This window comes from Oncorhynchus tshawytscha, linkage group LG08 (genome assembly GCF_018296145.1).
Source record: "Oncorhynchus tshawytscha isolate Ot180627B linkage group LG08, Otsh_v2.0, whole genome shotgun sequence".
Lineage (NCBI taxonomy): Eukaryota > Metazoa > Chordata > Actinopteri > Salmoniformes > Salmonidae > Oncorhynchus > Oncorhynchus tshawytscha.
Window position 1 is genome coordinate 12,578,813 of NC_056436.1, and position 14,207 is coordinate 12,593,019.

At 44.5% G+C, this 14,207-nt stretch overlaps 1 protein-coding gene across 4 annotated transcripts; it reads left to right on the forward strand.

Annotated features, from left to right (window-relative positions):
- The first annotated feature begins 2,119 nt into the window (after window positions 1–2,119).
- Window positions 2,120–14,124, forward strand: LOC112256912 (tubby-related protein 4). Of its 4 annotated transcripts, none has more exons than XM_024430480.1 (16): window positions 2,120–2,223; window positions 3,179–3,272; window positions 3,711–3,980; window positions 4,402–4,530; window positions 4,739–4,900; window positions 5,204–5,384; window positions 5,568–5,675; window positions 5,839–6,002; window positions 6,333–6,557; window positions 6,833–7,088; window positions 7,243–7,387; window positions 7,632–7,782; window positions 8,008–8,101; window positions 8,266–8,409; window positions 8,545–12,188; window positions 12,438–14,124. In XM_024430480.1, the coding sequence occupies exons 2-16, from the start codon at window positions 3,255–3,257 to the stop codon at window positions 12,552–12,554; spliced, it is 5,808 nt and encodes a 1,935-aa protein (XP_024286248.1). In that variant the 5' UTR covers window positions 2,120–2,223; window positions 3,179–3,254; the 3' UTR covers window positions 12,555–14,124. The 4 variants fall into 4 exon arrangements, with proteins under 4 accessions (XP_024286248.1, XP_024286249.1, XP_024286250.1 ...); XM_024430481.1 differs by having other exon boundaries at window positions 7,638–7,782; XM_024430482.1 differs by having other exon boundaries at window positions 6,833–7,067.
- The last annotated feature ends 83 nt before the right edge of the window (window positions 14,125–14,207 follow it).

Consider the following 14,207-nt stretch of genomic DNA (forward strand, 5'->3'; position numbering starts at 1 on the left):
ATCCGCACATCACGACTACAATTAAAAACGACCTGGAACGCGCCCAATGTAACCTACATGGCAACCGGGATTAAAGGAGAGCCAAGCGTCTGCTCAAACAGTTTGACAACGAATGATTTATATATACACTAGATGAAAACAAGGGTCTCTATGTTGAAGCCACCGTACCTTCATCTTGGCACTCCCCCACTGTTGTGAAAAATATTTTGGAAGCTATAGAAATGCATTAATTAATTTCTTCATTCGTTTTTGCCACATGGATTATATTACAGACACATTAATGCATACTTTTAATTTATATTATGTGAGCTAAACATAAAAAATATATAAATATATAAACTCAGCTAAAAAATAAACGTCTTTTCACTGTCAACTGCATTTATTTTCAGTGTAAATATTTGTATATTAGAACATAAGTTCAGTTGTTGAACAGTTGTTCAACAACTGAGACAAAACTGAACAAGTTCCACAGACATGTGACTAACTGAAATGGAATAATGTGTCCCTGAACAAAGAGGTGGTTAAAATCAAAGGTAACAGTCAGTATTTTGTGTAGCTGCATTAAGTACTGCAGGGCATCTCCTCCTCATGGACTGCCAGTTCTTGCTGTGAGATGTTACCCCACTCTTCCACCAAGGCACCTGCAAGTTCCCGGACATTTCTGGGGAGAATGGCCCTAGCCCTCACACTCCGATCCAACAGGTCCCAGACATGCTCAATGGGATTGAGATCTGGGCTCTTCGCTGGCCTTGGCAGAACACTGTCATTCCTGTCTTGCAGGAAATCACGCACAGAACGAGCAGTATGACTGGTGGCACTGTCATGCTGGAGGGTCATGTCAAGATGAGCCTGCAGGAAGTTTACCACAGGAGGGAGGAGGATGTCTTCCCTGTAACGCACAGCATTGAGATTGCCTGCAATGACAACAAGCTCAGTCCGATGATGCTGTGACACACCGCCTCAGTCCATGACGGACACTCCACCTCCAAATCGATCCTGCTCCAGAGTACAGGCCTCGGTGTAACGCTCATTACTTCGATGATAAACGCGAATCCGACCATCACCCCTGGTGAGACAAAACCGCAACTCGTCAGTGAAGAGCACTTTTTGCCAGTCCTGTCTGGTCCAGCGACGGTGGGTTTGTGCCCATAGGCCACGTTGTTGCCATTGATGTCTGGTGAGGACCTACACTACAACAGGCCAAAAAGCCCTCAGTCCAGCCTCTCTCAGCCTATTGCGGACAGTCTGAGCACTGATGGAGAGATTGTGCATTCCTGGTGTAACTCAGGCAGTTGTTGTTGCCATCCTGAACCTGTCCCGCAGGTGTGATGTTCGGATGTACCGATCCTGTGCAGGTGTTGTTACACGTGGTCTGCCACTGCAAGGACGATCAGCTGTCTGTCCTGTCTCCCTGTAGCGCTGTCTTAGGCGTCTCGTGGTACGGACATTGCAATTTATTGCCCTGGCCACATCTGCAGTCCTCATGCCTCCTTGCAGCATGCCTAAGGCACATTCATGCAGATGAGCAGGGACCCTGGGCATCTTTCTTTTGGTGTTTTTCAGAGTCCGTAGAAAGGCCTCCTTAGTGTCCTACGTTTTCATAACTGTGACCTTAATTGCCTACGGTCTGTAAGCTATTAGTGTATTCACGACCGTTTCACAGGTGCATGTTCATTAATTGTTTATGGTCCATTGAACAAGCATGGGAAACAGTTTTTAAACCCTTTCCAATAAAGATCTGTGAAGTTATTTCGATTTTTACTAATTATCTTTGAAAGACAGGGTCCTGAAAAAGAGATGTTTATAAAAAATAAAAAAACATTTTCCTCTTAAATATAATTTGTAGAGATTACTGTTGTTGCTCTCCCCATTACAACCTAAATACATAAATATGTGCAATTTTGTTCTTTAATCATTAAACTGACATTTTGTAGAATTCCATTCATTCCAAGCATTTCGCTACACTCGCAATAACATCTGCTAACCTTGTGTATGTGGTCAATACAATTTGATTTGATTTGATTTGATATGCAGGACTGCTCCTATTGGGGAGTGCCAATATGGCCGACCATTGGGTTCAAAGCCGTCCAATGGCCAACACATGGCAAATGCAATCCAGGGTTTATATACATCATTGTTGGCAACGCGACTGCACCTTATCATTACAAGTATTTGGTGTTCTGCACAGATCAAGGATATGACAGCGACCTTATATTTGATAAAGTGAGTTCTGCACCGTGTGTGTGTATGTGTGTGTGTATGTGGCATGTATATGTTGTCAGTTTTGCGATTAGAATTGGTCAGATAAAGAAATACGAAAGAGGGAAATCATCCGTTTTATACAGGTTCCTCGAGATCTCCTCTGATTCCATATCAACGAAGAGCGGTGGATGAGGATGGCTTTCATTTCCATGCATTATCTTAATTCACTGTGATAGCGCGATTTGATTGATCCATTGAGTATCCATCTAATTGTAAATATGGAAAATATAGCCGATGGGTCGCCTACTGAATTTTTATATTTATAATATATATATATATAATATATATGTATACATTATATATATACATATATAAAACGTTCGCTTGCCATAAGTTTTTTTTTATGTTTCCGTGAATTCATTGGAATCTACCAGTTTTATTGAATCAGTATCGTGTTAATGACGTAACAGACTGATCTCAGTACCTATGGAGACACGAACGCAAGAGTGTTCGGTTCAGAATGTGCAATGCAGTGTTGCATAAAGATCATGATTCTAGCTTGCCATTCCATTTAATAGCTGAGAACAATATTAATTTCAAGGTTGATGCACTGAATGGATAAGGCAGTGATTTTCCTGTTTAAAGACTTCACCTATTCGATTGAATCTATAGCGTGTGTACAGGCTATTGCTATTATTGGAATAGATACATTGGCTTAAGCGTAATTCATTCTTTAACTTTACATTTTTTTCTTGACATTGAATAGTCATTAAACTGCATTGCCCCATACTGTAGGTATTTTTTCCTGACACTTGATTGGAATCACATGAAGACATAGGCCTATGTAATGGCCCTGTCATAGGGTACCAATCAGGATAGACATTTCAAGACCTGAGGCCCAAGCTGTCTTGGTGTAGTAAACTGAATGCTGTGAAACCTTTCAATTATATATTATTTTCTCTTTTCGGGACATTAGGAATTCTCTTGGTCTTCAGTGCACCATCTGCATGGAAACATGGACACCACCTACAGAGGAGGAATTGTAGTCAACAATGTCCAGGAACTGTGAGGTGAGTAATATGTGGGCAATTGTAGTTTATTTTGTATTCTATTCTACATGTTATATTACCTGGTCATATATAGCTGAGTAATATTGAGTTATGACTTGACTGTATAGGACGGTTTAATAGGCCTACCTCTTGGAGAAATAACCTAAGCACTTTAGCCTACCTAATGATCTAGAATAAAGTGTATGTATAAAAAACAAACAGAAAACAAACAAAGAATCAAGCAAGTCAGTCAATTAAAGTATTTGTATTTATTTTGATTTAAACAGTGAGTCCCATTGAGACCGAGGTCTCCTCTGCAAGCGAATCCTGCATAACAAGACCAGTAGCAATTACACATTCAAAGTTAGAGACACAAATGCTTTAATCAAGAACATAGGAAACCCAAAAAACACACACAAATAAAGGTTACTATGTTCTCCTCCTCTGTTTACCTCCTAGCCTGGTCACTCAGTAAGGATGTTAGCTGCTGTGGAACATGGTCCCATCCTCTGCAGCGACTCCAACATCCTCTGCCTCTCCTGGAAGGGCCGGGTCCCCAAGAGCGAGAAGGACAAGCCGGTGTGCCAGCGGCGCTACTATGAGGAGGGCTGGTTGGCCACAGGGAACGGGAGAGGGGTGGTGGGCGTGACGTTCACATCCAGCCACTGCAGGAGAGACAGGAACACACCTCAGAGAATCAACTTCAACCTGCGAGGACACAACAGTGAGGTGTGTGAGCCGGCTTTGTTATTTATGTGTTTTCAATATCTTATTAGGCAGAGAACTGGGCAACCATTAGAAAATAATTTGACGTGTGTTAGTGTGAAGTATGTATAGTATGTAGATATATATATATATATATATATATATATATATATATATATCAAATTATTGTGTATATATATATATATGTTCAATATTTTCTCTGAAAACTTTCAATTATTGTGTAGCTTTTGTCAGAGCTCACATCTGTGCTGACTGTACCATCAGCAACTGGGGTGGAGGAAATGCACTGTTTTGTTGTTTTTCCCATCAGGACAGTGTAGGCCTATTTCATGTTGAATATTGAACTGTATTCCACATTCACATTCCTAGACAGGCCCCTGTGTTGGTGGAGTGTAATAGCAGTTGCATTGTGTTTTCTCTAAAGGTTGTGTTGGTCCGTTGGAATGAGCCCTTTCAGAAGCTGGCCACGTGTGACATGGAGGGAGGCATCTTTGTTTGGATTCAATATGAGGGACGGTGGTCTGTGGAGTTAGTGAATGACCGCGGTGCCCAGGTAAGTTTGTACCTGCCCAGGTAAGTTTGAAGTCATCAGCACACACACATTACCATCGATCATACAAAAGCACATTTCATATGAAATGCACAATCATCATCAGAGTAATATATCAATTGATGGGAAGAATATTAGTTAAAGGTATTTGTGAAAATATCATGTATTGATGTATGTATGTTTACTCTTACCTCTCATCTTTCTCCATCAGGTGAGTGACTTCACATGGTCTCATGACGGCAGCCAGGCCCTGATCGCCTACCGGGATGGGTTTGTCCTGGTGGGCTCGGTCAGCGGACAGAGACACTGGTCCTCAGAGATTAACCTGGAGAGCCAGATCACCTGTGGCATCTGGACACCTGATGACCAACAGGTAAACCGCCTCAATCAATCAATGCTTTACATGTATTAATAAAGCCCTTATCACACCTAAATAAAACATTGTTACATGTATTCCACTTTTACATACAGATACAATTACATCTGATATATTAAATCATCTGTTGGTTTCCAGGACACAGATGACGTCTAGTCCTGGACTAAAAATAATGTGGGACCCTGTTACACCCTATAATGGAGAATATTTTGTTCTTAGTCAAAGGCTGAATCTACGTCCAGGAAACTGGCTCCATATACGCTTTCTCTCATAAAATCCTTCCTGCCCAATGTACTTCAGGTGTTGTTTGGTACGGCTGATGGTCAGGTGATAGTGATGGACTGCCATGGTCGTATGATCGCCCACGTCCTCCTGCATGAGTCAGATGGCATCGTCGGCATGTCCTGGAACTGTCCCTGTTTCCTGGTGGAGGACAGCACAGAGAGCGACACCGACTCTGATGACAATAACCCACCTCAAGGTAACATATTGTTTTAATGCTAAAACAAAGAAAAAAGGGAATCCCTGTTTCATACCTCTCTCTAATGTACCACTAATGTTTTTTTTATTACCACTGCTTTGAACACTATAATTATAATTGTGCACTACGATGGTGACAGTACATTGGCCAGGAGGCTAATGTGTATATTTTTCTCCCCCCTAGTACGTAACCTGAAGCCCCTTCTGACAGTCAGCTTCATATCAGGAGACATCAGTTTGATGAACAACTACGATGACCTCGCTCCTACCGTCATCCGCTCAGGACTCAAAGGTACTGACTTTATCAATCTTCTGTGTGTGAGCCAACCAAATTTCGTAAAGTGAAGCAGTTTGCTGTCGTTAAGAGAAATAATGTAGTGGGGAAACCCACCACTGTTTAATATAAAGATACTGTACAGTATGAACGTGATGTGACTGAAGCCTCTCCTTTTCAGATGTAGAGGTCCAGTGGTGCTCGCAGGGGGACCTCCTGGCAGTAGCTGGGATGGAGAGACATGGTGTCCCCGGACTCCCCTCTGACTCTATCATGAGGAACGCCCTGGTCAAGTTCTACAATGTCCAAGGAGAACATATCTACACGTTAGAAACACCTGCCCAGGTGAGCTCCCCTCTGATTTCATCCTCTGAAACGTTAGTGTGATATTTACAAACTTGTTGTAATCTGTTTGCATGGCATAATTTCAACCAGTTTTGCCATCTGGGTAGGTCCTCTAACACATATAAGTCAAAGTCTATAGGACATCTGAAATCTTCAACCAATAACCACAATGCTAACAGGAGTTAAACATAATATGAAATGTTGTCTTGCCACACTTCCAAGTCTCGTTCAGTTCAGTGGGCTATGGAGAAAACCAGAAATCAAGGTTCCATACAATGTGAATACAACAGGGCTGACTGGGAACCTGCCTTGTCAACCTTTGCCTTGCAGCGCCCCATCACCACCATCTGCTGGGGCCATAGAGACTCTCGTCTGTTTCTGGCATGTGGCCCGGCGCTGTATGTGGTGCGAGTGGAGCACCGGGTGGCCAGCCTGCAGCTGCTGTGCCAACAGGGCATCGCCAGCGCCCTGCGGGAGGAGAGGGACGTGGGCAAACTCAACATGCCTTCCTTACTCTGCTCCTATGTCACCACCGCCTTCATACCCACCATCAAGGTAGAAGGAGATTTATTCAGTTGGCTACTGTAGGCTATTATCTCAGCTCAAAGACATCTGGACCTGTTCATTTCAAAATCACATCACCCCTTGGTCATAACCCTTTAATGTTTGTAGATCTGTAAGAAGCAAGGGATGTGCTGGAAGCTCCATCAATACCCTGATTATAACTATTCAGACTCTAAAACTCTAAAGGGCTAAGGGGCCAAGGGAAGGAGTAGGGGTAGGATGCGAATTGGGAACCAACTGTTAATGCTCTTCTCTTGTTTCTCCAGCCTCCCATTCCTGATCCCAACAACATCCGGGACTTTGTCAGCTACCCCACTGCTGGCAACGAGAGGTTGCACTGCACCATGAAGCGAGCGGAGGACAACCCCGAGGCAGGGGGACCCTGTTACACCCTATACCTGGAACACCTAGGGGGGCTGGTGCCTATCCTCAAAGGCAGACGCATCAGCAAGCTACGCCCAGAGTTCATCATCATGGACCCCAAAACAGACAGCAAAGCAGGTGGGCTTGGCACAGGAAAAGGTATTATAATGAGCTTTTAAAAAATAGATAGTATGTTAGACACAAACAGCTACCCCTACAATTGTTTTTCAGAAGTTCTACAGTTCTGACCTGTTTAGGTTGAATCATAGATCATTTTTTATTTGTTGTTTGTATGTTTGTTTGTTTATTTCAGACGAGGTGTGTGTGAATGCTATGATCTCCTACATGACTGACAGCTGTAACTGTTCCGACTCCAGCGACATTGAGTTGAGTGATGAGTGGGTTGGAAAGAAGTCGCCTAAACTATCCAGAGGAAACAGGTCTCCCAAGCATTCCAGGTATCTTTTATTACAGTGGTCTAGATTCTGCAGGAATGACATTATAAGATTTCTGTTTACCATATTCAACTCTAATCCTAAACATTACTCGTCGCTGATCCATCTAATTCAAAAGCTTAAGCTTCCTAAATATGTCATACCGGTATTTATCATTTGATTTGTTCTAACTTGTTGTAACGACAGTGTTTATTATTTAAAATTTGTCTATTTTGCCCTTATTTGCCATTGGTTTTGTTGTTTTCTGGCGTAGAAGGAACATGGAATCAAGAAAATCTCCCAAGACGTCTAGGACTAGTCAGGAAGGGCTTCGATCGCCAAGGTTACCAACGAAGAAGCCTCTGATTCGTTCTCCCAGTCTGACACGTCGAGAGATGTCCATGGATGGAATCTCTGAGGTATTATCTGAACATGTGTTAAGTGGAAAGTTCATAGTGATTCTATTGGCTGAAACTGCTGTTTTCCCTAGTTTCAATTTAGTCACTTCCACAGCCGGAAGTAAATCAGGTAGCTAGCTAGCTAGCACATACGATATTTGGTTCTGGGTTCTGAGATCATCTTTCATTTGGTTAAAAAAAGTCACCAAATAATCCATCTGCCTTTTTATTTGCCTGGTTTCACAGCATAATTACCTGGCTCAAGTCACGTCCAATATTTGGGGGACTAAGTTCAAAATTGTGGGACTTGCTTCTTTCTTACCTGCTAATCTGGGTGCAGGTAAGATCACTACAATGTGAGAAGAACAAAATGTACACATTAAATAACACATTGCCCAATTTGATGTGTTTAACTTTTTACGTTTTTACTTTATTTTGACTGCTATTTCCTTCCTGTCATTTTTCTGTCAAATTTGACCAAAGACATGTTTCTCTCCATTTCAGTTATCTATAAGACCAGTTTGCTCCATCTACAACCAAGGCAGATGACAATCTACCTTCCAGAGGTGCGGAGAATATCACTTGACTTCATGAGCCTGCCGGTCTTTAACCCAAACGTCTTCAGTGAGGATGAGGATGACTTGCCAGGTATGAATGAAGGAAATAATTGGATTTCACTGGATTTTTCAGGATTATTGAATACAGGATTTTCAGAATTTGAAATTTGTGTGGATCAATGTGTATGTTGATGTAATTCATAAGAGTCCCTGACTTGTGTTTCAGTAACGGGACCATCTGGGGTGACAGGCGACAACCCTCCATGTACGGTCAACATCCCCATCGCGCCCATCCACAGCCCCGCCCAGGCCATGTCCCCCACTCAGAGCATTGGTTTGGTCCAGTCCCTGCTGGCCAATCAAAACATTCAGCTGGATGTCCTGACCAATCCCACGGCTACGGCTTCAGCAGCAGCAGCAGCAGCAGCAGCGGCCTCAGCCTCTGTTCTGGGGTCTGATCATGGTCAGGATGCTGTGGCAGTACATTACAGTGGGACTCTAGGAAGGTACTCCAACCCAGGACAGGTGATATTTAATGGGCTAGAGATGGGTCCCCTCCTGGCTGGAACATTACCTCCACCTCCGCCTCCACATAACCTCCCCCAACAACCTCACCAACAACGTCCTCAGTCACAACAGACGCACCAACAACAGCAGTCCAAACAACCACAGCAGATACAAACGCAACAACAGCAGCAGCAGCAACAGCAGAGGATGCAACATCAACAACTACAGCACCAACAACCACAGATTCCACAACATCAACAACTACAGCACCAACAACCACAGATTCCACAACAACATCAACAGCTACAACAGCTTCACATACAGCAGATCCAACAGCAGCAGCAGCAACAGACTCAGCAGCACCAAGCACTGCAACAACAGTACCAACAACAACAGGCGGCACTGCAACAGCAACAACAGCAGATCCAACAGCAGCACCAACACTTGCAACAGCAGCAAATCGCTCAGCAGCACCAACAGATGCAACTGCAGCACGAGCAAATGCATCAGCAGCAGCAACAAATGCAGCAACAACAACAGCAGATCCGACAGCAGATTATAGAGATGAGGCAGCAACAGCAGCAGTTACAGCAGCAGCATCAGCAGATACAACAGCAACACCAACAGATGCAGAGACAGCACCAACAAATGCAGCAGCAACTAAAGCTGCAGATCACCTTGCCCCCTCCGCCTACTGGCTACCCCACCATCTCTTTGCAGCAGTTTCAGGTACCCCACCCCAGTCCAGAGTTGGGACCAGAAAGAGGACAGCAGGGCCATACTCAGAGCCATACTCTGGGCAGGCCAAGTCTACCGCGATCCAGGCCTCCATCATTCATTGATGTAGACAGCATACGGTCTAGACCTCCTTCCTTCCTTGAAGCAGACACATCAAGATCTAGGCCGCCGTCATTCATCGACATAGACACAATACGGACTAGACCTCCTTCTTTCATTGATGTAGATACCGGTACATTGCGATCTAGACCCCCGTCTTTCCTCGATGCGGACTCCTCCCGATCTAGAACTCTTTCATTCATAGACACAGACACACTACGGTCTAGACCTCCTTCCTTCCTTGATGCAGAGACTTCCCTTGAGATCCAGATGAGGAAGGTGAACGCTCCCCCGCCCTACCCAGGAACCGTAGTGTCTGCAGCCACCGCCACAACCTCCACCGCTCCTCAGACCCTCATCACCAACTGTGACAACCCCAACATACTGGTCACAGCAGACCCTTGTCTGAAGAAAGACGAGTTCTCACTCCACCCAGTTGGTCTCCAGTACCAGATGGGATACGAGAGGATCACAACCTTTGACAGCAGTGGGAATGTAGAGGAGGTGTGTCGCCCTCGCAGAAGACTCATACGCAACCAGAACGCCTACGCTGTTCAAGGCATGGGAGGTTCTGCCACACTTAAAGTCACCTCATCGTCTGACAGTAAGAAAATCCATCTTCCTTACAGCTCAGCGACTCTAAGCCGCCTCTCGGTGCCACGATACTCCATACCCAGCGGAGACCCGCCCCCCTACCCAGATCCAGCCAATCAGGTTAACATTAACACGACAACACTTCCTCCTCCCCAACGCATGGACAGTAGTCACATGATTCACGCTACCTTGCGACGTGACAGGCGAGATGGGGAATCCCGCTTGAAGGTGTCCCAGATGGTTGATGCTTCAAGGACTCTACCGTCCAAGTCGAAGATCAACAGTGCTGCCCTAGCGCTCTCTTACCAGCAGAGAGTGCCAACAGCTCTGTATACCTGCACTCAGTGCAGCAGCAACAGCAGCAGCACCAGTGTCAGTGTTAGCGGGGGTGGTAGTAGCAGCAGTGGCATTGCAGGAGGCACTGTAGTGCGACAGGATTTCCCACCAGGAAAAGGTGCTCATCACAGCACCATCATTGTCCACTCCAAAAGCACTTCACCTCTTGCTTCTCAGTCATCGTACAATCTGCTGAGTCCTATTGATAACAGCAGGGATAGGACTGTATACGTGAACTCTGCCTTTACTGAAGACGAGGCATTAAGTCAGCAGTGTCGTCACCTGACTCTTGGGGAGGTTAGTTTGACTCTGAAACGTCCTCCGCCATACCAGTGGGACCCAAACACTGCAGAGGAGTTCTGGATACCTCAAGAACAGACTATCTTAGCTCCCCCTCCACCACCAACACACAAACCCCCACCCCCACTCATCTTCAGCAATGCTCAGCACCTGGACATGACGCGGCTGCCTTTCCTACTCTCAACAAAACCTCCCAGCAGCCCAAGCACTGTTACTTTCCCATCGGGTTACCAGATCTCCCTGTCACCTTTCCCTCCAGGGGGAGGTCAGGGTGGACCCCCACTCCAGTCAATGCAGAGCCCTCCACCACCCTGCCCTCCCAACGAAGTAGTTGCCCCAGTTCCCCAGTTCACCCAGCAGGACCCCAACTTGGTCTTGCCACCTGGATACCCTCCCAACCTTGCCAACCTGGCTTGCTGCCCTCTGCCACCAATGTACCCAGGAGCTAGCTCCTGTGCCGGGCTTCAGCTGCAACCTGTTAGCCTGCACCCCTGGAACCCCTACAGCCTACCCATGCAGGACCCCTCAGGCTCTGCCACCTTGCCCAGCAAGTCTCATCAACTGTTAGAGAAGCCAGTCCTCTCCCCATCTCCTCCTACGGTTCCTCCTCCCCCACCTCCTTCACTTCCTCCTCCTCCTCCACCAACCATGCTGCCAAAACCCAAAAGCCCTACAGAGGAGCTGACGGAATCTGCCAGTAGCTTCCAGGAGCCGTCTTCTCTAAATGAAAGCCCTGTTCCAGACCGGCAGGGGACTGACAGGTTCAGCAAGAAGAGCCGTAAACGTCTGGATAGCCGAGCTGAGGAGGCAAACATGACCACCGTCTCAGAAGGAAAATCCAAAAAGGAAGGGCGCGCCCTCTCCGACTTCAACTCCCTCATCTCCAGCCCCAGGCTTGGCGGCAGGGAGAAGAAGAAACCCAAAGGCCAGAGGGAGCAGCTGAACAAAACCAAGAAGCTCAACAGGACAAGTACCACCAGCGAGTTCCAGGACAGTTCCGAGAGTGAGCCCGAGCTCTTCATCAGTGGAGACGAACTGATGAACCAGAGCCAGAGCTCCAAGAAGGGCTGGAAGAGTAAGAGGAGCCTGAGGATGGCCAGTGAACTGGAAGAGATCAAGTGCAGGAAGGCCAATGAGAGAGAGGACCGCGGGCTGGGCAGCCAGGGATTCGTCTACGTCATGGCCAATAAGCAGCCACTCTGGAACGAGGCAACACAGGTCTACCAGCTGGACTTCGGAGGACGGGTCACTCAGGAGTCTGCTAAGAACTTTCAGATCGAGTTGGATGGCAGACAGGTAAGATTTTGCTTTTATTCTTTTCAGAAACCGGGATGATTTGTTAATAACGGCAGTTGTATATAAGTTAGAATTCTAAAATCATTGTAGTATTGTTGTTGCTTAAAATACCAACTGTCACATTGACCTCTTTATGGCTTAGCTGAGTCAGTACCCATCGAGCTCCAGGTAGACATTGAGCGATGAAAACAGGCCTTCCTCAAAGCGTTATATCTGTTTTCCAGATTTTTTCCCCCTTTCTTTCTACAGGTGATGCAGTTTGGCAGAATCGATGGGAATGCCTATATCCTGGATTTCCAGTATCCTTTCTCAGCAGTGCAGGCCTTTGCTGTGGCCTTAGCCAATGTTACTCAAAGGCTTAAGTGAGAGACTGCTCCCACCCAGCAAGCACCACATATGTGTCATATATATATGGATCTGTTCCAACCTGGTGCATAATGACAAAATAATCAGATGATGTTCCTGGGTCCTGTAACAAGGGACTGTCAATTTAGTGCTTTGCAAGGACAACACAGTTTTTGGGGCTATGAACAGTGGTGTAGTGGAGGGTAAACGCACGTAAACACAGTTTACGCACCTTCTTTCTTTTGCGTGAGCTGAAATATGCATTGAAAGTATAGGGTGCGTTACTTCAGCGTTTACCCACCAATTTTTTTTTATTACAACTACATCACTGGCTATGAAATACACTTTAGTAAGCCTCATATAGAAACATTTTAGAAGGTAAGTTGCTCTTACTTACCGTATCTATGCTTCGGATTTAAAAACTGCCCTGTGGAGAAGTGCAATTTTAAAAGACCTGATTAAAGAAAAAGTGCAGTGGTGGACAAAAGTGTTGAAATGATGTATTGTGAGAAAGGAGACCATATTGATTGTGGAAAGACAACAATATGAGTTTGAAGGTATTAGAGTTTATTGAGAAGTTGTTTATAACATCACTTCTATGAAGTGATCCTATAGGAATATCCACATTTCCCTAAGTTGTGCCATTATTGACAAGCCATTATGTAAATGTTATTGTATGACCACATACTCCCGTACAACATTAATTGGAACACATTCATAAATAAATTGTGACACCTGTATATTATCAATGTTAGACCTAACTTTCTGCCAATCATCTCTTTTAGTAGACCCTATGAAAAACAAAAATTGAACGCATGTGTAAATCCTTATCAAAAATGTTCAAATGCATGGATCACGTTATCTGGGACAAAGTTTATACAGTAGAAATATCATCTGCTGCCAGATCGGTCAACTCATGTTAAATCATACAACAACAACAAAAAAAGACAAGCTAACCTCTGGAATTAATGTAACGTTATGGTGTATAAACTTGGTTGGCTCTGTGTTTTAGTCAGTCATTGGTGGTGTTTAAAGATGCTACTTGAACATTGCATTTGAATGTGAAGTGCTTTGCCTCCCTGGAGTTGCTGCTGCTGCTTTTGATAGAGATTGTCCGCATTAGTGCTAATAGTGTCACATGGTATTGAAGACATCAAAGTTATAATTTTTATATTTTCAGATTTTAATTTGTTTTTGATTGACTGATTAATTTGTGAACATGTTGTTCAGTAATTAACATGTCTGGTGCTGCTTTTTTTAAAGTATATCTGCAGGTTTATTTGAAAAGGTATTGTAGACAAGTTATGTGATGATTCAACTATTCAATGCTTAGCATTGCTACTCTACTGTGTCATACAGCAAGACTTCAATGTGTATTATACAATAGAGACAGTGTGTGTGGTGTGGTCATTGTGTTATTGTCATCACCACCTAAATTAATATTATTGTATTGCCTAGATGGATTTTTCTTACATTTTTTTCAATTGTATACAATGATTTTTGTCCAGAATATATATCAGAAGATATATCATTAAAGATAGGTCTAACTGATTTCCAAACACTTAATAAAATGTATAACATTGAAAACACATATCTATGTCTTTTCTCTCTCCGTGTGTGTGTGCGTGTGTGTGTGTGTGTGTGTGAGGGGGCGGGATTTATCAAACGTCACCG